This window comes from Hermetia illucens, chromosome 1, assembly GCF_905115235.1.
Source record: "Hermetia illucens chromosome 1, iHerIll2.2.curated.20191125, whole genome shotgun sequence".
Lineage (NCBI taxonomy): Eukaryota > Metazoa > Arthropoda > Insecta > Diptera > Stratiomyidae > Hermetia > Hermetia illucens.
Window position 1 is genome coordinate 74,357,726 of NC_051849.1, and position 25,234 is coordinate 74,382,959.

General features: G+C 39.6%; 1 protein-coding gene across 1 annotated transcript; it reads left to right on the forward strand.

Moving 5' to 3' along the window:
• On the forward strand, positions 1–24,515 carry LOC119655287. The gene is made up of 7 exons (XM_038061107.1): positions 1–287; positions 414–1,598; positions 14,406–14,538; positions 14,607–15,064; positions 22,319–22,418; positions 22,488–23,662; positions 23,729–24,515. Exons 1-7 carry the CDS (start codon positions 249–251, stop codon positions 24,236–24,238), a joined length of 3,600 nt encoding a protein of 1,199 aa, XP_037917035.1. The 5' UTR covers positions 1–248; the 3' UTR covers positions 24,239–24,515.
• The last annotated feature ends 719 nt before the right edge of the window (positions 24,516–25,234 follow it).

A 25,234-nucleotide genomic window follows, 5' to 3' on the forward strand; every position in this document is an offset into this window, starting at 1 on the left:
AATTACTACACAGTTTCCGCGCGCACGATAGTGCTGCCCCCACACTACCGCTCCTTATTTGCTTCTGACTGAAAGCTGTCAACCCAGAAGCGAGAGCAAAAAAACCCAAAACTTTTTTTATTTGACAGCTACCAAACACGAATTGTCAAAAAGTTTTCTGTTTATATTTTCCTTGAGTTATTCAACCCGCGATTTCTCGATCCTGACCGTCCCGCAGTTGCCCAAAACTTGATCCAAATGCAACCAAAATGGACGAGAATCTCCTTCTACTCGATTTCAGGCTACTGGTATTTTTTGCATAGAATTAAATCTAAATGGGAGCAAACACGACCACTAAGAACATTTTCTAATTTCTCATTTTTCTCGCTTCTATCGCTGCCGACCTGGAAATCCGTGCTTGCAATGGCATACAGGTGGATCGAGCCGCTGAAATTCTAGGGAAACTATCGACGGATCATAGGATCGAGGCTGTAAAGTATGGTCTGGCGACAGTTAAGGCGAAATATCCAGATTTGTTTGAGCAAATACGACGTGAATACTGCGGCAATGAAAGTGGGACTTCGCGCGGGGCTCTTCTGGCCAAGGCAGAGGACGAGCATATTTGGGACGCAGTGCAAAGGTCGAGGGTAGCGAGTGAGGTACTGTCCAAGGCGGACCTCAACCAGAACTTCGAGAAAATCATGTGTAAAGAAGAGATGAAATTCGACGATGACGATTTCGACGACCATATCCTGGCTTGTGGCAGTAGCGCAACGAGGCTAACAAACAATTCTGACGACTGCAGTTCGAACGCGAGGCTTGATTTAATGAGAATGCGCTTTCCGGACGAGTCGCAGTGCAACTCCCTATTTCCCGCCACAACGTCAGATGCGTCGTTATCGTCGTTCTCGATGATCCCGTCCTACGGGTCCATGGAGCGACTGAAAAAGCTAAGCCAGAAGCTACAGAACCTGCTCACTGGCCGCTTTCCGACGCATCTACCCTGGAAGTGGGACCTGCGGAAGTTCAGCTTCTACACTCATGACTTTTTCACGCAATTTCTTCGTCGAGACGAAGACTTTAATCGGAATGCCTTCAGGCAACAAATTCTTGCAGCATTGGAATTTGCTGTCGATCACCGGAAGCCTTTTTTAAGAAATTTTTTAATTAAACTTGTGCTATCTGGCGTCATCATACCGGGCGTTAGGCCACCTCCTAGGCAAATTGAAGGAATCTCACAAAGTGAAGTGTCCAACTCGGTGTCGCGCCCAGAAAATTCAGTGTCCCCACTATCATCATCATGTAATGGTGTTGTCAAAGAATTCATGGATTTAGAGGAGTCCAGTGTAACGGAGGAGACAACTCAAAATACAGACAGTTCCGAGGAAACCGCTCGCATCGAGGCGGGCAGCCCATTGAACAGTATTCAGGCGGAAGTGCCGAAGGATAAGGAGAACGGTGTTGCTTCACAGAATGCTCGGAAACCGAAGGATAAGCAAACGTACCAGTGTCTGCTGTGCCCGAAAACTTATCGGAAACGGAAGTCACTGATCGACCATTATAAAATGCATCCGGGGTATTGTCACGATTGCGGACGACCGAATGGAACAGTTCTTGAGGTAATTTCTCGTTTTCTTTTTTTATTTAAGTTGTTGTTTTCAAAGTAGTGCGCTTCGTACGGAAAATAAGGTGACATGTGTCTAATTTGAAATTGTTGAAATAATCTAGTAAGACACTTTTGAATTCTAACAAGGTCGCTTATTGCATGCATCAGAGCAGCCACGTAAACGTATATCTTGACATTGACAAAAAAAGCAAAGCATCGATGGAAATCTACTTTTTACGTTTGGCCACGTCTGCCTTAAATCAATATTTTAAGCTATATAGCTTTTGCAGTGGAACTAGGTTCTTTTCATTACTAAGAGGCCAATAACAAATTTTTTTCATAATTTCCCTGTAGTCAGAAGGGTCATAATCAATAGATGGCCGAGATGGTTAAGCCCCAGGACTTTGGTGCTCTGTGTCGGAATCCAGGTGCGATTATGAATGTTTACCCCTACCTTTGTAATTATCCTGTTGATTTGTAGTAATCATTTTAATGAAAATGAGACGGAAATTTACTCTCGTTACAAATGGAATGGGGAAAAAACAATAAAATAGATTATCTACGTTCTTTAAACTCCACAAAGGACCGAAAAAGAGATATGAATAATAAGTTTCACACGGACGAATTTCAACTTGAGGCCTATCATCGGTGAACATATCCGATCTTCATTTCACGGCGAGCTCTATTCGGTTTTCCGCCTAGGCCCGGAGATTCGTTGTCGTTTATTCGTTGTAGATTCCAACAGCTCTTCTGTGGGTACTGCCAGATTTGGTGTCACATTCAGACATTTTTGAAAGGTGTCAGTCTCCCGTTTTGCTGGCGGAATAACCTCTGTATAATTTTCAATAAGAGGTTAGTAACAAAATAACCTATGCAACCGACAAAATCTGAAAAAATCACAATAGTGCGTCTAGTGTTAAAGCGGATTTTATCCACAACCAGACGGTAGTGGTATCAATCATAGATTTCATCGTTATGTGGGCTACGGAACCGTCCATCCTCATGTAGGGTGCCTAAAATTCTTGGAAGGATTCTTCTTTCGAACGCGACCACGAGTTAGAATTTTTTTGCTAAGGACCCATGTTTACAAGGAATATATAATATAAGGATGGCAAGATCATTGTCTTGTACAGTAAGAGCTTTGACCCTATGGTGCGACGTTTCGAGTAAAACAGTGTAAGATGAAATAGGCTCTGCTAGAAGCCAACAACCCTGCATCATCGGTTGTGATTTTCGACCCTAGTTAGAGGAAATTTTCAACGGTCTCAAAGTTGTAGTCTTTTGTCTTTATTGTTTTCGTTTAACCGTTGCACCTGCTCGACCTGGATAAAGGCAGTTTGTACATTTTGGGTTGTTCTCCCCATAATGTCAATATCGTGAGCGTAGTTCAGTAGTGTGGGCTTGAAAGGATGATACCTCTTGCATTGATATCTGCATCGCGAATCACTTTCTCCAGGGCCAGGTTAAAGAGGACGCATGATAGGGCACTCCTTGTCTTAGATCGTTGTTGATGTTGAATTGTGTCGAGAGTGATCCTACTGTTTTTATCTGTCCTCGTACATTGGTCAGGGTGAGCTTAGTCATTCTTATCAATTTCGTCGGGATACCGAATTCTCTCATGGCCGTGTACAGTTTTACGCTGGTTGCGCTATCATAGGCGGCCTTGAAGTCGATGAAAAGATAATGCAAATTACGGCCATATACCAACAGTTTTTGCATCGCTTGCCGCAGAGAGAAAATCTGATCTTTTGCTGATTTGCCTAGAGTTAAACCTCTTTGGTTTGGACCAATGATGTTCCGGGAGTATGGGGCTATTCGGCCTAGCCAGATAAAGGAGAATATTTTACAGATGATACTCAGCAACATGATTCCTCTGCAATTGCTGCACTGCGTGATATCCTCCTTTTTACGTATAGGACATATAATGCCCTTTTTGCCAATCGTCAGTCATTGATTCGCTGTCCCACACCTTAGGCATAAGTTGATGAACCGCATTTAACCTATTCGGCTGTAATTTCATCGACTCCTGGTGAATTATAATGTTTAAGCAGATGAATTCCAGGCTGTTTCTTCTATACTTGATGGTGGCAGTATTTGTCCGTCGTCTTCAGTTGGCGGGACTTCCAACTCGCCGAAGTTGTCGTTGTTAAGCAGTTCATCAAAATACTCAATGCAGGTCTCTGTATCCGCAGGATGAGCATTGAGGTGTATAAGGCTTCATCGTGCTTTCTCCGCCTGGTGCGGTTGCTGCCTGTATTTTTCGAGTTCATAGACCTGTTGGTTCTCTCAAGCTTTCTTTTTCCGTCTGTGAAGTAACTTCTCCGCTCGACGGAGTTCGTGATAAGTCTCTGCTCTTTTCCCGCAAACCCGGTACTTCCAACAACCATTTCGTGTGATACTGCTAACTGAGTAATCCACAGTCCGTTATTATTGGTATTCTTAGGTAACCTATGGGAGCCGACGTATTGCCTGTAATACGGGCTACGACCCTACTTGGCTGCTAAAATCTCCAAGTATGATTTTTATGTCGTAGTTAGGACAGACTTCGAGGGTTCGTTCTACTGCCCGTAGAAGGTATTATTCTTCGACTCTGCAATCTTCTCTGTAGGATCGTGAACGTTAATGCGGCTTATATTTCTAAATTTGTCTCATAAACGCAAAGGGCATAGTATTTCGCTTATGTTTTCAAAGCCAATAACACCAGGTTTTTTGGCTGACTAGGAAACCTACTCGGAGCATATGGTTTACTGGCTGGCCCTTATAATATATGATGTAGTGGCTCTTCTCTAGGAAACCGGTCCCTGTCCAACGCATCTTTTGCAACGGTGTTACATCAGCCTTGTATTGGGATAGGGTATCGGTTAGCTGTTGAGCAGCATTCAGTCAGAGACAGGGTTTGGTAGTAGAGCTGTCGGTGTTGGCTCAGCAGGCGTTTCCCAGGTCTTATGCTCCATCGTGGGTAAAAATCCACGTTCCATCCTGGGACCTTTGACCGCCACAACTGTATATATGAATAAAAAATGTGCATAGAAAGTTTCTCACATAAGATGAACACAAAACTTTTATATCTGAAACGTCCCCCTTCCCGTATTCCGATTCTACCGCATTTTTCTTCTTCTCTTGATAGTTTAACATACTGATCAAACACAAAAAGGTTGGCAAGAGCTAACCAATTTTGCATCCTAGAAATTTAACCGCTGCATAATAATATGTAGACGTTTCGAAGTTCTAAGCATTTCACCAACACACTGAGAAAGCTGCACCAATTCGTGATATTTGCAACTTTTTGGACAAATATTTTCCGCTAAGATACAATCTATATGAAAATATCACTGTTGATGTATTATACTCCATCACAATCGGCGAAATACGGAATAAAATTTTGTAAATCTGAAACCAAATATCCATTGCAAGGCAAATTATAGGCAGACTTACAGAAGAACAAGAGAAAGTGAAAAAATGGTGATAATATATTTGTCCATTTTGCAAATAGCTGCAGTCACAGCGGCCGTACAATCGTTGCTGATCACTTCTTGACGATATTATATGAAGTAAAGTGACTAGCAGTCGTTGGCACCGCCTCCAATTAACAATTCGTACCCATCGAAGTGAAAAAAATTCAGACTCATTCTGTTCCTTAAACCCTTTTTCTTACCATGATAATATTTCGGATTGCAGCTATTCACGTGCCGAAAAAAAGCCGTGATTTTACTTCCACCTTGCGATATTTGAGAAATGTTTTAGGCGGAACGATGAAGGTCATTTTATTTTAATAGGGTGGCCCAAAAGTCGTTTCGCATGGTCGAAAAGTCCCTTCACACCAAAATAAAGCGCGGAAAGCAACTGAAAGACCGATATATTGAGAAAAAGCGAGTAAATAATGTTGCCTATCGAAAGTGTTCGAATTGCGCACCGCCGCAGTTGATGCAATCGTCGAGACTAGTGCTATCATTTTCGATGTTTGAAAAGTGTGGTAAAAGTACGCCTCCAACTTTTGCAGATTGCGTGGTCTACGAGCGAATACCTTGTCCTTCACGACATCCCAGAAGTAAAAATCCATGCGTGTCAGGTTGGGAATACGTCATCTAGGTATTCACGGACCAAGACTGCATAATACGGTGGCGGGCCGTCTAGCTGGAAGTACAGGTCATCAAGATTGGGGACCTATTGTATTCCTGGCACGAAGAAATTTTGCAGCATCCCCAGGTAGCTGTGAGCGTTGACATTGCCGTCAGAGAAACAAGCACCGTAAACACTTGCTTCCGAAATTCCACCCCACACAGTCAATACTCGTTGGTTTAGTTGCTGTTCCAACATGAGATGCGGATTTGTGAAGTCCCAAAATAGGAAGTTATGACGATTCATGTGTCCTGATTACTTAAACTGAGCCTGATACTCGGAAAAGAATTTAGGATCGACTGTCAACTGATTCTTTATGAGCTCGGATTCTGCAGTTTTCGGTCCGGATTACCTTGATTGAAGGCATGTATCAACCGTGACATTTAAACTTTAATTTGCGTTTACCTCGTATGAACGAGGATCGCAACATGTCTGCAAGAAGCTTTGACGCGAAGACGTTGTAAAATCTCTTCCGTGAGTCCATTCGACGGCCGTCCAGAGCGTGGCGGTTGTCGCTTCCGAAATGAAATTGTTAGGCCATTCATTGCGAACTCTCTGGAATTCTCGCACGTAGTTGGTTTAATAATGAAAATGCGTTCTTGGCGCGTAAATCGTATTTTAGGTACATACACAAACAAATGTACGCCAGTTATATCTAGTCTTTTTCGAAGTACATAAAACGTTCAACGTGATCAAATAAAAGAACACCACGCGCTCACAGATCTGAAAGTTCTGTATTGTCTGTCGTAATACTGCTCCGTGGAAATTGTGTTTACAAGAGTATAGTAGTGAAACCATTACATTTTTTCGCGACTTACGTAGAGTAGATATTCGGTCGTTAGAAACGATGTCTGAGCACAGTTCTAGCACAGTGTCGAGGCGGTTTAGCGTATTCTCTTTTGTACTCGTCCGCCGACAGCCGTTACCCTGTTCCCCACTCGCTATTGCACGCGCTTACTACCCTCGTTTTCGTCCATTCCTGTGTAAACGTTGGCTGTATCGCTTTCAACACATAGAACCGGCATACATCAATAGCGTCTCGTTTCGTTTCCGTTTTCGTACATGTTATGGTGTTATCAGAGCATTTTTCGGCGGTCCACAAGTACTGAACAAAACTTTTTCAAAAGTGTGAAAATACTTTTTCACCACCGCACCCTTCCTATACTCTTTTGCGCTAAGTCCCTTGGGGCGACCCACTCATCAGCTAACTTGGGAGAATGGATTCCTCTTCATATCATAGCGCCTGTCAGCGCCCTTTTTGTTACGCACATCCGGAAGATAATTCTCAAATCTACTGCTGATCGCAAAGCGCTCAATCTGATTGCTCGTACGGCGTTGGTCAGTTAAAACCCGACTGACCTTATGACAGACAATGGGGTTGAACAATGAGCCACCAATGACGAGATGGTGGAAGTTTCAGAAATTCACGAACCTCCCACCATTACCGTTGTGGTCGCCAAGACCGTATTTCTCCATAACATGTCCGAGCAATGTGTTGTCAGATCCCACCTTCGCATTAATATCACCCATCACGATCACAATGTCACCTTTAGCAAGTCTCCCTTGAATTGCGTTTATTGGCCGTAGAAAGCTTCCTTCTCCATTATTTCGGAAGTCTCCGTTGGTGCAAAGTTTTATAGTATTATGATGCTCCTTAACCTGGGCCGGAATTTTGCAGTTAGAAGTCTGTCAGAAATCGACTCTCAGGTCAAGAGAACGCACCTTGCGGTAACTGCCAGAAGCAACCTGACACCTAATTCGCGTCTGTTACCACTTGGCTTTTCAGAGTACAAAAGCACATTGCCATAAATCCAGCAAGAGAGAGAGGAATAGTCTCGAGAATTCCACCATCTTACTTCCTGCTCAAGTTGGAGAAAGCAAGCATTCTGGGGGTCCTCACTATCGTTGCCGAGGAGCCAATCATGGTCCATTTTCGAAACCCGAAAGTCTTCAGCGTGAGGTCATCTAGGTTCATAAGTGTCATTTTTACATTTATATGCTCCTGCTGTGAGGTTATCACTTGCACGGTATTGAATGTCTCAATTAACTTCATAAAAGAGCGAACTTTAATCAACATTAATGGACTCCGCTTTGAACTTCGAATTCCTCCGAGATGCGCTGATATACATCCTCTAATAATAGTTGACAGCTTTGCAATTGCAATTTTCACTTTTCAAAATCAAAGGTTTATCGGACATCAATTTTCAAAATAACCGAAATTCGTCGGTGTTATAAATTTGGAATGGTTCGTAGCCAGACAGAAAGGTCGAAATTTTATTTTTCCATATGATTCGGATTTATAGATTTTGATTCATCAGAAATTTGTTTGGTAATGACGAAATGATAATCGTTGTCGCAACAATCCAATTGGATCAGAGCCTTGAAGTGTGTTAGAGCACTTCATTCAAGATCGTAACGGTGCACTACATGATTATAGTACCCTATAGGAGGCAATGTGGTCAACATTGCGCTCGCTCGAGATTATTACCTTGATTTGACTCTGGTACTCATTCATAGCTGAGTCGACTGGCATCCGAAATCAAATCACGATATAAATTTCACTTCCACCAGTGAGATTTGAACCGCGACCTTCCGTATGACAGCTTGTGCTCTAACCACTCCGGACACACAATATCATATATAATGATGGAATGCTGTGTTTTAAATCATTGGAGTCACCCTGTCGAAGCGGTGAAGTTCTTGACTCTCAGGGGTAGCCGCCAGCAGCAACCCTTGCCACTTGCAAAGTTTGTTTTTGTAAAATTAGACCACTTATTGGATATTCGAGTTTTTATGATTTTTGTGTAAAACAAAACCTTATTGAAATCGATTCGCTGCCTGTCTGTCTTCACACGCACTTTTTTCCAAAATGGCTACACCGATCCGAACGAAACTTTGGGAACTATGAAATCCTACGCATACAGTGAGTGGCATAAATTTGCGAGGAATTTAAAGTGGGCTCCCCATACATGCAAAGGGGGTAAGTAATTTTTTTTTCACCGAATATAGTCATGTCTGTTTCGATTATTACTTCCCGAAACTGATATTAGCTATGACGTGAAATTCAAAATGCGAAATTTTTGGAAACTACCCAACCAAAAAATCAGGGTGATGCGCTTATATGAAATCTAAGCCTCAAAATATGTCCCATTTCGATATCTTGTTTATCAAACAAAACTTTATTCAAATCGGTTCAATGTCATGTCATGCATGTTTCTCAGAAACGGCTGCACCGATTGACATGAAATTCGATGAGAAGGTGGAAACTGTAAATACCCACATATGCAGCTACATCTATCTACGCTGAGTTTAAAGGGGGGGGGGGTCTTCATACATCTAAAATTAGCGTGTAATTTTTTTTTCACCGAATATAGTAAAGTTGGGTATCAAATGGTCTCGATTGGTACTATTCGAAGCCAGTCTTAGGTTCCCGACTCGTTTTGAGATGTCTATTTTCCGGATTTAAGTTTTTTGGACGGGTACCTTACTGAACTAAACTGTATTTATTCTTTTTTTAATAATCGAAATATTGATACACTTATGTTTTTAGAGGGGTATATATGTGTGTGTATATATGTGTGTCCGGATAGCTCAGTGGTTAGAGCACAAGGCTGTCATACGGAAGGTCGCGGTTCAAATCTCACTGGTGGCAGTGGAATTTGCATCGTGATTTGACGTCGGATACCAGTCGACTCAGCTGTGAATGAGTACCTGAGTCAAATCAGGGTAATAATCTCGGGCGAGCGCAATGCTGACCACATTGCCTCCTAGTGTACCGTTACGGTCTTGAATGAAGTGCTCTAACACACTTCAAGGCCCTGATCCAATATGTATTGTTGCGCCAACAATTATTATTATTATTATTATTATATATTTCATGGAACCTCCCTACTACTCGTTGTATACCCTCATCTTTTCTACGAACATAGGCAGCATCGCATACGATCAAATTACAACATGAGCAAGCAAATTTTTTAGGAAATCGAGGCATTTCTAATGCAGCAATTTCCAAAGTCAAACAAAGGTCAAATATACAAATTGTCCTAAAGTTTATAATTCACAAAAGTTGACTGGCCTAAAAACAAGCGGGTTAACTTTTATGAATCGCTACTGTAATAAACTCCAGAGGCGAATGTTGACCTCATAGTCTTGCTTAACCGATATTTTAAACGCTTCCAAATTCCGAAAAAAATCATTGGACAAAAAAGTTTAAAAGTATTTTTCTCAAAATCACTTTTTCCATACAGTAGCAGTAATTTTTCGAAATTATTGGATCGATCTTTCTGACGTTTCTACTACTTATTGTAAACATGTAAAATTGTCGTTTGGACCCCGGGCGTGCCAAAATTTTCATTTATGCGCGAATTTCGAAAATTTATATTCAATTGCTCGTCATTTCGTTATTATTGTATACTATGATAATTTTGCTTCAGGATCATTCATTCAATAAAAAAAAATCGTACACTCTGAGATTGTGTTTATTGAATTCAAAGAGAATTGCGTTAATATCTCAGGGGCTTAAATTAATAAATAAATGATCAAAGAAAGGTCTTTTTTGGATACGTAAAGCCAATAATCCTCTTGAATGCACTCATTTGCTGATAGAATTATATTTTACCGCGTAGTCACGTCGGGGTTACGTTTTGTCCATACCTTTTCTTGTTAGATGATGAAGGTAGTTATACACCGGATGTTGTTGTAATTATATGAAGCATAGACCACCAGTTGGATGGCGTTAAAAAGGATAGTGCCTATGATACTCAAATAAGGGTCGCGGATCACTCCTCGTACTGCTTTTATCTGGTCTCGCACTTTGATCAGGGTCCGTCTAGTCAGTTTTATTAGTTTTGCCGGGATATGGAAATCTCTCTCTTTATGCATTGCCACAGAAAGAAAATTTGGTCTGCAGTTGATTTGCCTGGAGTGAAACCACTTTGGTATGAGCTAATAATATCCTGAGGGGCTGGGCCTGTCCTGCCCACCAAAAGCGGGCAATATCCTTTCGATCGCTATTCAGCAACGAAATTTCTTACATAAGAAAAGCACAAAACCTTTCATATTCGAAAAATGGAACTGCGCGTACGACTTGTTTTGGATTGCATTATTACGTTCATTTCTAGTGCCAATCAACAATAACATCGTTTATTTGTTTATTAATTTCTTGCGAATTAGAATGCATAATTTATTGTTACATCTTCTCTGCATAATACACTAGAAAAATCCAAATAGAACAAATATGTATATATTATGCATGAGTTGATATCGTAAATCTTACAGTTACATATTTACTACAAAGCTATATTTACTCATTGTAAAATTGATAAGCTTATCGTCTACAATGTTATGTAAGACGTAAATCTGCGTGCATGTTTATTATGCCAACGCAAATATGCAATGGTTCTGATGCATTTTATCTCAAAGAATGGAAAAAAAAAAATATTTTACTAATTTGTAGTTGCTTCAGAATTTATTTGGATTTTTTTATTTGATATTTCAGTTGAACTAGATAATTCTAATATCCAGACGCACATTAAAATATTGATAAAGTAGTTATCATTTCTGATGCTGATTTTGTAAATGTTAAAAATAAGTAGCTTCTCTTTTCTACAAACAATTTGTATTATACATACTTGCATGCTTGTGGAAATTAGAAGCTACTTGTTTTTAACATTTACAAAATCCAGTCTAGATCTATGTATAGGTGGTAACGGCAAATCGAGGTTTGGAGTTTCTGCACTATTTTACCTGTTATGTATCGCTGGTGTCGACTGTTGTTTTCCTGGCGACAAATTTCAATAGCAGAGCGAATAGCATAACGATAAAGCCAATGTTCTTGCTTCAACCCGAACGTTGCTTCAAAATTCTCTGTTGATTCGTTCGTTCTGAGCATTGGCTTAAGACTTCTTTAAATTGTACTTCATTTTCATTATTGGCACACTTAATACCGTGTGAGTGATAAGCTTACAGCAGGGAAAACATCACAAAAATAAACACAAACATTCACGACGATCGGGATTTGAACCCAGGATAACAAGATCGAGAGGCTGGCGGCTAACATTTCGAACACCAAATTCGCCTCCCCTCTCTTTTGAGAAAAAGGACGTGGGAGTGTGCCTCCACTCCTAAAACTTTGAAATGAGATCTGAGAACGATGTTTTGGCGATGATAAGAAAAGAGGAAATGGGAACAATACAAATACAAAGCACATGAAAATATAACATGCCATGGAAATCGAGTATAAAATTCAAATCTACAAAAGAGCCTAAGAAAAAAGTGAAATCTACAAAGTAATCTGTCCCGAATGCAGGGTGATGTACGTAGGATACATCAATAGATAAATCCATATTAGAGTTACACATAACCCAGTGAAAGCGGAATTTGTAAAGGAAAACAAGAACCACCATCATATAAGATCTGGACTGGCCAATGGTGAAACAGGGACACTAACTGTCATGGTAAAACACGAAGGTGATCAAGGAATGTGACAAGAAGAAACAGCTTAGCAACTGAGTTGATAAACACCATAGAAGCGGACAAGTAGCCTTTGAATTACCATTACAACATTACCATAAACGGGAAAACTACAACTTTTTTGTTATTTCAAAACTCCCAGATAAAAGACACATATGAAAATTAGTATCGCCAAAGTGCGTCCTGAAAAAACGAATTAACATCCACCTAGGAAGCAATTTCTCCTCGCTAACTAGACCATTAATTAACAATTAAGAAAGATAGTATAGTTACACCAAAACAGAAATATTCAGCAATAATATCAGAAGGGAAACTTTGAAAAAAGGAACAACTAATTCTCGAAGATAGAGTATTTGTTTAATAAATTACTTTCATCATCATCATTTACGGCACAACAACCGGTATTCGGTCTAGGCCTGCCTTAGTAAGGAATCCCGGCTTTGCGCCGAGGTCCACCAATTCGATATCCCTAAAAGCTGCCTGGCGTCCTGACCTACGCCATCGCTCCATCTCAGGCAGGGTCTGCCCCGTCTTCTTTTTCTACCATACATATTGCCCTTATAGACTTTCCGGGCTGGATCATCCTCATCCATATGGATTAAGTGACCCGTCCACCGGAACCTGTTCAGTCGGACTTTATCCACAACCAGACAGTCGTGGTATCGTTCATAGATTTCGTCGCTATGTAGGCTACGGAATCGTCCATCCTCATGTAGGGGGGCAAAAATTCTTCTCTCGAACGCCGCTAAGAGTTTGAAGTTTTTTTTTGCTAAGAACCCAAGTCCCCGAGGAATACATAAGGACAGGGAAGATCTTCGATCCTAGATAGAAGAAATGTTCAACGGTCTCAAAGTTGTCTTGTTCTGTCTTCATTGTTTTCGTATGACCAGTGCGATTCGATCTCGTTCGTTTTTTTCTTGGATAGTGCCTCTCGCATTTACATCGGCATCGCGAATCACTTTCTCCAGGGCCAGATTAAAGAAGACGCATAATAGGGCATCCTTTTGTCTTAGATCGTTGTTAATGTTGAATGGTCTCGAGAGTGATTCTGCTGCTTTTATCTGGCTTCGCACAGCGTCAGCGTAGTCAGCCTTATCAATTTCGTCGGGATACCGAATTCTTTCATGGCGGTGTACAGTTTTACCCTCGCTAGGCTGTCATAGGCGGCTTTAAAGTCGATGAAAAAATGGTACTTGCTGTAGAGAGAAAATCTGATCTGTTGCTGATTTGCCTGAAGTGAAGCACCGTGTGGGTGGGAATGATTCAGCTCGGAAAATCTATAAGGGCAATATCTATGATAGAAAAAGAGAGCATACCAGACAGCTTTCAGCGATATCGAATTGATGGAGTTCGTCGGGGATGTCTGGAACTCCTTACTAAGGCAGGCCAGACCGGATACCAATTATTGCGCCGTTGATGATGAAGATCTTTTATAGACATATTTTTTGAGAGAAGATCATCCTCTGAGGATTTTGATAATCCCCATACTAATACCAAATTTTTCATCAAAGTTCTAATCATTCTTGAGTAAATTGTTTGTGACACACAAACAGGAAATCAATTGATTCTAATGCCAACCTTAAAAAGTAGATTCAGTCGCTTCTAAAAAACCATAAGTAAAAAATGGTGTCGATTTTTTATCGGTAAGTATATGATTACGTTTCTCGCTTAAGAAGTTCTGAATATTGATTTCGTCGGAAGAAATCCATATTGAGGACAGCATGTAATTATTATAGTTCTTCTGACAAATTGATTGCTATTCTTCTGAATCGTATATACGTATAAGAGCGAATGAATGGGCTCGTCCACTGCTTTACCTATCATGAACCAAACAATCGCTGAATTGTATACTATAAGATTCTGTGATCCTCCTACGCTGTTTCTATGCGGTTTTTATCATACCATACCCGACTTTGAGACAACCTACATTCTAAACTTTTCGTAATCTATATATTTTGATACAAACAATCATTCTAAAGAACATTATCAGTCGAATTCCTTTGTGCAAATATCGTATTCTTATCACATTCTCACTATCACCCTAGGTTTTTTATAACGTTTTATTCTATTAGAAGGGAACATTTATCCGCGTGTGTGTAGTTATCAGTTGTGGTTGATTTGTTTGTGTTCTATATGGAATGTATAGTACATACGAAAGAGAAATTATAATTAAGGTTGGTCTAGTTTTTCATAAAAAATATTAATTTCCTCACTTTGCTTCTTCAAACAGGAAATAATAGAGCACAATCGATCATATCATGCAGACGATTTTCCTTTTATCTGTGAACTATGTGGGGAATCGTATTCGCGGAGGCAACAGTTCCATGCACATGTTGAGGCTCATAACAAAAAGGATGTTAAAAGTATGTTGTAAATTTGAAAACCGATTTAAATTTTAAAACGCATCTATTTTCTCTTTCCATTTTTCCAGGTTATTCATGCGGCGAATGTGGAATGGAATTCCCACGTAAGAAATTACATCGCCAACATTTAGAAGAAACTGGCCATAAGCCGGATGGTGCAATATGTGAGGTGTGCGGGGCTGGATTCAATTCAAAAATTGGTCTATGCCAGCATATGAATCGCGTTCATAAAAAGGATAACTCATTTGAATGTCATATATGTCATAATCGGTTTACGATGAAAGCAAATCTAGAGCGCCACGTTCAGTTGCATACAGAAATTAAACGGACATATGTTTGTGATCAGTGTGGCTCGTCATATTTTACATATCCTGCATTACGTGAACATTTCAGTAATGCACATACCGATGTTTCGGAGTGTAAGTGTACGTTGTGCGGCAAAACATTTAGTTCAGTGAAATCGTTGCAAAGGCATCTTCCATCACACTCTGAAGAGCGACCGCATACATGTAATATTTGTACTCAGGTAATTTGAATAATTTCAAAATTGTCTCAAACAAGGCTATTCCCACGATAGATTTAGTTTATTTAGATCGTGTAGTGAGCTCTAGCGCATTTGTGAAGTCAGTTTGGTGATGACCTTTTCCCTTACACTAAATCGTATTTTGAGTCAATGTTTTAAGTGCCTCGACATTGGTGATGGAAATTATAGATAAAGTTTACTAGGTTGTGCATAACATGTGCTACTGACGACAGAAATGAGCTACATATTTGGACGCGTATCAATGATACTAAAAAGCTTGAATAATAATTATAACCAATGTCCCTACCTACAGCTTATGGATAGTATGCTATGAACCGGAAGCCGACTTAACACTCAATTTCGAAATTCCCACATCATTTTGAATTCTGTGGGCAATTCGATTGAATGCGGCTGGAATGAAAATGTGTAAATTTTTATTGATATACTTTCTATTCAGTATCATATAATCTTTCTGTTTGGACTTAGTATATAGAAGCGACAACTTTGACATATTATAACTTTGGCAGTTAAAGTGTGATTTCCCTCAAACTTGGTATGGTTTTGTAGCCTATACTACTGTAGAATTTTAGGATGAACCTTAAGGGGTTTGCAGTCAATTAATAAAAAATATAGTAATATAACACATCGTTCAATAAGTCCCGGGATTAACTATGAAAACAACATTTTATCGGCAAAATTCTTTATTATTCATCAAAATCTCCTTCAAGGGTTATGCAATCATTCCAACGCTTCTCTAACTTTTCAATGCCATGTTTGTAGAACGATTTGTCTTTTGACTCAAAATGAGCCTCAGTAGCAGCGCTCACCTTCTCATTTGAGCCAAATCTTTTTCCCTGGAGCATCTTTTTGAGATCCGCAAGGAGCCAGTGGTCGCTGGGGGCCAGATCCGGTGAGTACGGAGGATGAGGAAGCAGTTGGAAGCCTAATTCGTTGAATTTGGTCATCGTTTTGATTGACTTGTGGCATGGTGCGTTGTCTTGATGAAAGATGACTTTCTTCTTCTTCATGTGTGGGCGTTTTTCGCTATTTCGGCCTTCAAACGATCCAATAACACCATGTAGTAGTCGCTATTGGTGGTTTTTCCTTTTTCAAGGTAGTCAATGAAAATTATACCATTCGCATCCCAGAATACGGACGCCATCACTTTGCCGGCCGACTGTTGTGTTTTTGGTCGCTTCGGGCGGCTTTTACCGGTCGTACGCCATTCAGCTGACTGCCGACTTGACTCCGGAGTGAAATGGTGAATCCATGTTTCGTCCACTGTCACATATCGACGCAAAAAATCCTGTTTATTGCGGGTAAACAGTGCCAAACAGCTCTCCGAATCATTGATACATTGTTGATTTTGTTCCATTGTGAGCAAACGCGGCAGCCATTTGGAAAAAACCTTTTTCATAGCCAATAGTAAATGCACTACCAGTTGATATGTTCACCATCTTAGCTATCTCGCGCGCTTTCATTTTGCGGTCACCCATCACGATTTTCAATACTTGCTTGGTTTTTTCGGGAGTTACTCCCTCATTTGGCCGACCCGAACGTTCCGCATCATTTGTATCAGTACGACCGCGTTTCACGTCGAAAACCACCGACAAATGGTTGTTTTCGACGGAGTAGAGTCCGGATAACGTTTTTCAAGCCATTGCTGAGCTTGAACAGTGTTTTTTCCCCATTAGAAAACAATGTTTTATCAACACACGAAACTCGTTTTGGTCCATTTTTTCACGATTGCAAAGGTAGCGTCAGTTTAACCACTATAGCTTTCTTGGTTATGTTTCGAATTACATCAAATTTTGACACATCTTATCTGAAGGTTGGTACTTCTGAACCTTGGTATATAAATGGCATTATTAGCGCCATTTCTACGCTAGTCCCGGGACTTATTGAACGATGTGTTATTTCTGTTAACCTTAATTGGGCAGATATCGATATTGGGAGAGAGCCTGAACACCGTTTAATGGCAGCTTTGTGACTTTTTTTTCAAAATTTTGGGTTAGATAGCTTTGGAGTCCGTGCAAGAAATGATCACTTTTTAGGAAACATTAGCGTAAACTTCATGGAATTCAGAATTTCCTATTGCTGTATTTCTTTATATTGATGCTGATCTCTTCTGCTTTCTATAAATCATAATTCCCAAACGCCGAATGCACTAAAACATCCAAATAACATAATCAAGCCACCGTGCTTAATAGTTTCTTCCATATAATTTGTCTTCATGTACTCGCTGCAGGTGCAAAATCGCCATTATGTTTTTTGTTCGAAAAGCTCGGGAGAACTTTGGCAGCCTTTAAAAAATTAAATTTCAAATTCACCTTCATTTTTTAACTAAAACAACAACAAATTTCGGAAATTCTAGTTCAAGCCATAATGTCGATTATTCTGACAAAAAAATTATAAAAATCAATCCAGCAGTTCCTGAGAAAAAGGAAGAGAAGTTTTGGAAAACGAATTTTCGAGATAAACACGTTCAAAGTTTCAGAAAATGTATACGACCATTCGGAAGGTAAAAACTTAAAAACAGTTCTAGAAAATGAAAAAGTGGCCGAACAGTCTCAAAAAGTATCCGCAAAAACGTGGTGTCACAAATGCAATTCATACGAAAAATTGTGCTGTTTTGTGTCTTCTTGTTAATAGTGAGTTATGTAAAATTTCCTGACTTGCTTTCGCAAAAAAATACAAAAACTATTGTTGCGAGTATGAATTTGAAACTTTGAGAAATGGTTCTTGAGACTATATTCCATCAAATTAGTTCATAAGAATATTTTGCAAAAAAAACTGCTGCAAAAAGTCCCCTTAAGTTTAAAGACCTCCCCATACATGCGAAAGGGCGTAAAACTTTTTTCCTCAAATGTATCCGAGTAGGGTATTTTTTGAAAACAAGTCTTAGTTTCAACATTCGCCGCAATATAAGAGAAGGAAATGTGAAAAAATACAAAGAAATTACCTAACCTAAAAATCTTTTCTTTTATTAGGATTAGGATATATGGGCTTACGTGAAATCTGATTTCCAAAATAATAATAATACATTACCACTTTTTAAATTGTCATGAAAACATTGATGTTATAATTGACATAATATTAGAGACCCATGTATGTAGTAGTTACTTTTTCCCATTTTTAAGGTTTTTTTTCACGGAATATGGTCGTGTGGTGTATCAAATGAATCTCGATGAGTACTTTCCAAAGCTGGCAACAGTTCTGACGTTTCTATTCCTTTCACGGACCCATTCTCAGAAACTACATAGCCTAAAATTCTGAAAATAATGACGAAACTACCTCTATATATACGGCAGCTAGGTCGTAAAATACCCTCCATCCCGATACCTATTAAATAAAATTTATAAGTATAATCTTTATGAATTGACTGGGAATCCCCGTTAGAATCGTCAAGTTTCGCAGGAATATAAGCTATACTACAGAAATAGAACTATTATGACAAATTAAGTGCATAACATTACGAACTAGTTACAAATTGGACAAATGCCAACTCAAATATTCTTATATAAGAAATACGCAAAACCTTTCGTAACTGAAGCGTTGAGCTTCCGGTTTCCCGACTTGCACTTGATTTACTACATAGATAGCACTTAATTCTCATTGTGAAAACAGAAACTAACGAATGCTGCTCTTTCCAGAAAAGTTGTTGGCAAATATTGCATAATTGAATTTTCAACTATATATAAATGGAACTGTCTTGTACGCAAAATTCCCCACAAAAAAATAAACTTTTTGTACCTGAAGCCTTCAACCAATGCCCTCTAAGGAAGAGCGAACTACCCATGTACTTGCGTTTTGCCCGTAATCCTACAAAGTTCCTGCACCACTTCTAAAGGAAGGCAAGATATATCTACTCAAAGCTCGTTCATTCTTGTCCGAGAGCTTTTTATACCTATCGTACTATATGGATTGTATCTTACAAATTCACACTTTTTCCTCAGCGCACATCTCGCTAACTTGGGGATTAAATTTTTCTATTTCCAGCAACTGCTCCACTTTCTTCTTAATTTCCTCCTTTTAGCCTTCTTCAGCTTTCGTCTGGTTCAGAAGCGGGGCCGGCTCTTTTGGCTGTTTTGATCGGTTGCGCTATTTTGCTCGGTCATGGACCTGATCGGAATGGCGTCGAGAGGTTCTCAAATCACCATCTAGCGTATCAATCCAACATTATTTTTGCTGGTTCTGTCCCAAATGATGCTATCTATGATGTGCCGTGCTACCATCGAATTCAAAGATAAGCTCTTCTTTTTATTTTTCATAGGGATTGGCGCTTCTGTCGAGTGCTCTCTCCAACGCACCGAAATCAGTCTTTTGGTTTGTTCTTTGTTAATCTTCTCACAGTCTAGACATGTACTTTGTATGGAAAGGTGCTACTTTATGCAGACGCGTGGTTCGACGTTTCAACATTTGACATTTTGAAATTAGTAGTCAATCAATCATGTTACTCCTGAGGGTTCCGTAGATCTGTTAGAGTAAATGACTCATTTCTATGGGACCTATCTTAAGGATAGTTGTTAAGATTCGTATCCGTGTTAAATGCAATAATTGCAGTAATATTTGCGTTCTCTCGGCAATCGCAAGGAAAATAGGGTAGATAATACTGGAGCGTATTAAGGAACATATTGAAAGGTTAAAATGAAGCCCACTATACCATTCAACTGGTCATAATCGTATATAGAGTTCGATACTTGATACTGACATCTGATATAAAATTTCAAAGGAATTGGCGTCCAAAGTGAAGTTTGCTTTGTCGGAGTTCAACGAAGCAAATCATCACTCCTTACCCTCCCTCTGAGACGTTATAAAATAAAAATCACGTTGATAGTCTGATTGTTTATACTGCTCTTCAATCTGCATCGGTGGAAAGTGCCTTGAGGGGGTGAAATCATTTGTGAAATGTAACTCGACGCAGGAGCGCGAAACTCGTTTTCGATTCTTTCTTCTTTAAATCCGGATATGAGGTTACTTGGACAGCAATATTAAATTAACCAATGCCTCTTCTTTACATTGCGATGTAGGATAAGACGTAAAAATTACCACTATTGTCATTCGGAAGCTCCAAACTTCCATCATAATTTGTTTGGGACGTTTGAACCGGGAACCGATATCTGCGGCTCGTGGATGTGTTGATTAGAAGGCAGAAGTTAGAAAGGATGGGCCACATATTAAGAAAACGCGACAATTCCATTGAGAGATTATGTTATCAACCCTTCAAATCTAAAAATCCTTTAAATTCTGCAAAACGCCTAACTGCCTCATTTGTCTAGACTTTAGGGATTGTCCTCTCCTCTGAATCAGGTTATAATATCATATATGTTATTGTTGCCATAAACCCCTATGTGGGGCCATCGTTGTCAATTCCTAACAAGGTGCTTCAACTCGCTCTACAACTTTCCGACAAGTTTAGAGTCTTTCTCCACCATTTCACATTGTATGAGTGGTATTTAGCTTCAGTCCGACTATGCTTGGCCCCTTTTCTAAATCTAAAGCCAGTTGGTCAAGACTCGGTAGTCGAGATGTTTGAGAAAACAGAATAAAATCATACTAATCCAAAAGTTTATCTTGTTTTTTCATCCATGTCAGTACGTTCCTATGCATCTTGGCTTGCCTAAAGTACTTTGTAGTTTCTCCTAGACTTATAATTGCCGACTGTGTCCTTGTCCAATGTCTAACCATTATATATGGATAGATTCTTAAGGTAGACCTAACCTTACTTATTTTTTTTTATTGGTGAATATAGCAATCAGACCAAATTTAATGTTATTTTTCTTATTTCAATGAAAGCTTTCAAGGAAACAAGAAAATGTTTTTCTTGATTTTGCCTATTTTTATTTACTATTGCCGAATATTGGTCTCTAGATCTTGTGATTTGGATTGGAATTTTTCTTTGCGTTGATGATTGTTTATATTTTTGTTTGTAGTAGTCGCGTATCTCACTCGTAACTGTAGGCCTATTTTTGTTAACAACGCCCTGTTGAGCCGGGGTACAAAAATACACTAAAAGTATTTCCGGCTTGTTGTAAAATTCGACTAAGAGGGATAGAAATTTGTTTGTGACCAGGACTTCGCCTTGGACAGAGACTGACCTCATCGCTATGACTTTTCATTACCGAAAAAGTTATAGACTGACTTTCGGAATATGTTCAGGCTCCTCGACAACAGTATTCAAGGCCCGACGATGCTCGTTTTTTCCAAGTTGAAAGAATTCTAGCGACATCAGCTGGACAGTCTGGACCCAAACGATGAGGTGTTGCGACTCTATATAACATTTCTCTCCCTTTACTGGCTGTGTACTTTTGAAACCGATGAAGTTGCAGTACAAATAAATTCCGGAAAGGACTTTTGCTGATAACTATTGCAAAGTGCGCTCTCATGGCCTTGGAGACGGTTTCTGACAGAATCTTGACTGCGAGATTCCCATCCAGACTAAGGAGCATTACAATTGAGTAATACTACGCAGCAACGGGTTTAGGAGAAGGATTCTTTTTATGAAGAGTTTCATGGAATGACACAACAGTGAAAGGTTTGTTAATTTCTGCAACTTTCACCACGGCATCGATTGCAAAAGATTCAAGCACAGAGCTAACATCATAAAGTTAATTGCATTTTGACTGGCCGGCAACGATAACTTCGCAATCAGTAGTAGATCCAGGAGTTGTTTTCTCAATGGGCCTCACAAAAGGACCATCATCTGATGGTTACTTACGCTCGCTTGCATTTCACAACTGGTTCTGCTCTGAATCCTCCTGTGGCAACTACATTATGGTATGTACGTACCGCTTTGGAACAATGTGGGGAGTGTAAATTACCACTTCACGTTTTCTTCATTGATTTCGAGAAGACTTGGGTGGAGGTCATGGAAGGGTTCGATAGCCATGTCATCTGTTTAATCTCACGGCGAGTTATGGACCTTCGCTAAATGGCTCTAGATTTGCAGAAAGAGAGAAGCAGATTCGGATTGGAAATAAATATTAACAAAAATCTGTCGAGAGAGAGAGTTGTTTCTGTTGGCTGTTTATAGACAGCATTCTTCAAATTCTGTTCAATAAAATCAAATGGTTTTTTCTATTAAACATTTGTTTTGAAATCTGCATATCATACAATTAAGCAATTGGGTTCGTATACCTCTTCCCATTCCTACGATTTGAACGGAAAACGTTATAATGATTAGATTGCTTTTGCTCGATGTAGCTAAAAAGAAATGTTTATTTTTTCATTACATAATTCTTTCATTTCTTTCCTTAGACTTTCAAATGGAAAACACATTTAGTTAGACATAAGCAAACGGTTCATGGTAATCAACCAATGCCTAAAAAACTGAAACGCTTTGCTAAATGTGATGAAGGTAACGGAAAACAATTCTATGCCTAACAAGCAAAATTAAGTTAATACTTTTTTCGTTTTTCTCTTGTAGAACTAGTACCTGTTGATATTCCTCCACCACCAGCCAAAGCATCGCGAAAATCTAATTCTAAACCAAAGGCAACATCAACAGCAGCGACAGCGAAAGCTTCCGGCGGAGCGAGTACAAAGTCGAAAACATCAACACCATCCAGCACCCCAACTACACCACAATTAGAATCTCAGAACAATTTCGCCTTTCCAGTGACAGAGAATCATTTAACTTCACCCACAATAACTCCTAAAAGTAATCACTTGATTGATATCAATAGCTTTAATGCTGGTGCTGATAACTACCGGTTTGAACCAACTGCGTCGTACACTGCTTCGCAGCAGATGACAATGAAAACGGAGGCGCCACAAATGACGTCTTTCGATGGTCGTTATCAGCAAGGATCTCCACATGCCCAGCAACAGCAAATCCACGTACAATCATCGCAACATCAACATCTTCATCAGGCTCAGCCGCATCTTCAACAAGCGCATCATCAACAGCCACAAGCTCTCCATCATCAACAACAACATTTACACCAACATCAACAACCACAACTATTGCACCAAGCAGCACATCATCACCATCAACAACAGCAACATCTCTCGAATCAGATACTTCATTCTCAGCAACAATCTCATCACCAACAGCCACAATCTCGAATGCAATCTCCTCGACGTCATATGCAATCTCCACATGGTTTAATGCAATCTCCGCAACCGCATATGCAATCCCCGCAGCCGCACATGCAATCACCCCAACCGCACCTGCAACAGCCTCAGCCACATATGCGGCTCACACAACCGCAACCGCATCATCATCCGCAGCAAACGCATCTTCAACAACAAACACAACCTCCACATCTTCAACATCCTCAGTCGCATCTTCAACAGCAACAGCCTCATCTTCCGCCTCCACAGCATCAACCACCATCACACCTTCCTCAGCAACAAACTCAACCACAACCTAATCACCATACGCAACACGTTCAATATACGCCTGATTGGCACAATATCAATTTCAACGCTGCAACAGCTACATCGATAAATCAAAGAATGGATTCATCCAAGGAGAAATACTTTCCGGTGATCGAAGTGACTTCAAATGACTTCATTGGGCTTCCGATGGCTGAATTGCCAAAAAGTGAACACCAACAACAGCAACCCATGGATACGGCGGAGTTGCTCAGTTTTCAGGTACTTTCTTTTGATATTATTGATAAGAATTAGGCTCTAATTGGTTTTTCTTTGGTGCTTTTGCAGAATATGTGGCCTGGAAACAATCAGCAGATGAATTTCAACAACGGCAATATTGAATCGAATACGTACAACAATATTGGTAGTATTTTGACTAATCTCGAGCTAATCGGCAACAATTCCTCAATGGATTTCAACAACTACGATATAATGAGTGAACATCAAATGGGCACTCAACAACTCCAGCATCGTGCATACATACACCAGGACATAGATCCGAACAGTGGCAATATGAATCACCCAGTGATCAACTATGACTATAATAGTCAGAATCATACAATTACAGATTTATCTAATACAATGCAAAATCAAAAGAACGATTTTCAATATCATCAAGCAAGCAATTTCGACCCCTCGGTCGCAACAGGTAGTGGTGGTGTTTTTAATCAAAATGAAAACGATAAGGTCATACTACCACCGCTCACGGATTATATGCATCAGGCAACGATGCAGCAGCAACAACAACAGCAACAACAAGGCGATGTTAACATTGTTTATTATCCCGTGAAAAATTGACGAATAATGTATAAAAAGCTAAGAAACAAATTTTATTAATTTTATTATTATTCAATTTATTGATAATAAAAGGATTAAAAGTAAAGCATCTTATACATTAAGAAAGGAGGCAAAAGCATATGAAATAGAAAGTAAAAAGCAAAAGATGATTAATTGATCATGAAATGATTTTTTATCAATAAAAAGATTATTGGATTGTAAGAGAATCAACAAAGTTTAGTTTTTAAGAGCAAAGAATTTTTTGTTGAATAAAGATGTTTTATTAATTTTTTGTAAATGTATTTTTATATTATTTCTAGATATTCATTATCATATAGCGCTACGGCGTGGCGTGGGCTTTAACTGTTACAACAATTCGCTATATCAGTCTTCTTCTTCTTCCATTGGCAATTTTCGCTTTGTCGTCTGAGATTTTGTCCACGCCATAATCTTGATCCACCTCCATGAGGTTTCGTAATCTGCTTTCCATTTATTATGTGCGCAGTATACACGGAATGCCCACTTTAATCGTTATATTCTGATAAACCGTGCTACATTTGATCAGCCCCTCGTTTAAATTATTTCGTTCGATTTCGTTATTTCTGCTCAAAGATTCGCTTCAACACTTCCTTTCAAATTTTCATAGGAAATTTTCATCTATAACAATCATTGACCATGTCTCAGCCCCGTAGCCTAACGCTGATCCCACAATGATGCGGTACAATCCCATTCTGATCTCATCAATATTTGATGAGTGTATAGTGTATAGCTGTATCACCGCATACCTTTGTGTAAGATAGGTGAAGTGGGATAGATCATTTTCAACGCTCTAACTTCCCATCTGATTTTCTTCAAACTATTGAGTGGACTTTTTTCTCATTTTCTTGCTAAATATCCTCTACTCCCTTCCGTAGTGTCCCATCGTCCCTCAACGTCAAGCAGTTCCTTAAAGGGTTATATCCGTTTGGAGTCCCAAAAGTGTTCATCCGCGTTCGCAAGAAGAATCCCCCGAAGAAT

What these genes read in the sequence shown, in the direction of transcription:
- LOC119655287 (XM_038061107.1), top strand. Translation starts at nt 249, where the DNA reads ATGGACGAGAATCTCCTTCTACTCGATTTCAGGCTACTG. An exon ending in CATGTAATATTTGTACTCAG is followed by an intron (nt 15,065 to 22,318) that starts GTAATTTGAATA and finishes TTCTTTCCTTAG; the next exon opens with ACTTTCAAATGGAAAACACA. An exon ending in CGGAGTTGCTCAGTTTTCAG is followed by an intron (nt 23,663 to 23,728) that starts GTACTTTCTTTT and finishes GTGCTTTTGCAG; the next exon opens with AATATGTGGCCTGGAAACAA.